Below are 1,582 nucleotides of genomic sequence, written 5' to 3'. Positions count from 1 at the left end.
TCCTTATCTGGACACTCTAAGATCTCAGATTCGCGCTGCAACAGTTTTGACGTCACAAAAATTCTTATAAAATAGCTGATTTTAAATCAGCGATATCTCCCACATCCGAACTCCGATTTGACCCATTTTTTTTTTGAAATTGGGTTATTTTTCGAGAGGAATCCAGATCTAGTATTTGTTTTTGTAAATTTTGTACCAAATGTTTCAGATCTGATCTGCAAAGTCGCCGCCCAAAAAAAAAAAATTCCTGCAAAAAAATGAAAAAAGAAAAATTCTTTCTGCTTGACCCAAAAAAGTGCTTTGTGGAGGTTGTAGCACATGCATGAAGTTTGTTGAATATTGCTGCAAAACTTGAAATTGAAATATGCATCAAACCCTCATTCCCATGGAATCATAACCTGCTCTGATACCATTGATCCGGATCTTGGGAGGAGGCCCCCAAGATCTAAAAGATTGAAATGGATCTTGGGGGTAGAGACCCTCAAGATCTGAAAGATTGAAATGGATCTTGGGAGGAGAGAATCCCAAGATCTGAAAACTTGAATTAACAGAAGAAAAATAAGAGAGGAGAATGCCCAATAAACAAAACCATAAAGAAACTTTTTATTAAAACCGATAATAACTGTAAAGGCTACATTATGGCGGACAATCTGTCCTTTTACAAAATGTGACTTGTTACTTATATTATTTTTCAGTTACAATACCACGGGTCAATTCTATGGGTGAATGAATACCACGGGCAGATGCCATTTACAATACCATGGGTAAATTCAATGGGTCGATGAATAATATGGGTGGATGTGTACCACGGGTTGATGCCATTTTCCATTTGGATCAGAATAGCGATGTATTGGTATGGGCGAAGGCGCACTCCTCTTGGCCTGTCTCTGTTAAAGACCTGTACACAGCCGCTTCATCATCTTCTCCGCCGCCTCTTATGCCCATCTTTCCTACAAATCTATGGAAAGCTTCATGCCCGCTCAAGACTGTTCTTTTTTCCTGGTTGGTTTTCTCCAATAAGAACCTCACATGGGAGGTCCTGCAAAGAAAAGGCTGGACGGGTCCTGGTCGATGTGTTATGTGCTGTAATGCGCCAGAATCAAATTTCCATATCTTTTTTCAATGTCCGGCATCGGCTCATATCTGGTATGAACTCTCTTTAAATTATGGTTTTCCTCATCAAGTCTTCTCCTCTGTACAGGATGCATACAGGTGGTGGAACGATCAATGTCCAGCTTGGAGATCGCTCTTCATCCTCACCTGCTGGTTTCTTTGGAAGTGGAGAAATTCCCGCATCTTCCAGGAGTCAAAGGCTCCTATCGATTCTGTGTTAATGCACATTTCTGCTCTGGCTGCTTCGGATTGATATCTTTTTCTTCTCTTTTGGTTTTGTATTCGACCTATATGGTCTCTTTCTCATGGATGCAATTCTACTTATCTCTCCTTTTTTTTGGACAGCTATGGTGAACTTCCTTGAACATATTTTGGATTTTTGGTATGGTTCTCCGGAACTTTTCTGGAACAGCTTTTCCTTTTTCACGGCTCTGAACAGCCCATCTTTTATCATTTAGGAACTGCAGGC

At 40.3% G+C, this 1,582-nt stretch overlaps 1 protein-coding gene across 1 annotated transcript; it reads left to right on the top strand.

The window, feature by feature from the left end:
- The first annotated feature begins 790 nt into the window (after positions 1-790).
- LOC149261810 (uncharacterized) lies at positions 791-1,366 on the top strand. Its single transcript, XM_089371222.1, has one exon. The coding sequence runs from the start codon at positions 791-793 to the stop codon at positions 1,364-1,366; it is 576 nt and encodes a 191-aa protein (XP_089227348.1).
- The last annotated feature ends 216 nt before the right edge of the window (positions 1,367-1,582 follow it).

The sequence above is a fragment of the Pinus tabuliformis genome, chromosome 6 (assembly GCF_031772625.1).
Source record: "Pinus tabuliformis cultivar Carrire ecotype Pingquan chromosome 6, CPIR1, whole genome shotgun sequence".
NCBI lineage: Eukaryota > Viridiplantae > Streptophyta > Pinopsida > Pinales > Pinaceae > Pinus > Pinus tabuliformis.
This window is presented reverse-complemented; position numbering and strand designations above follow the sequence as displayed.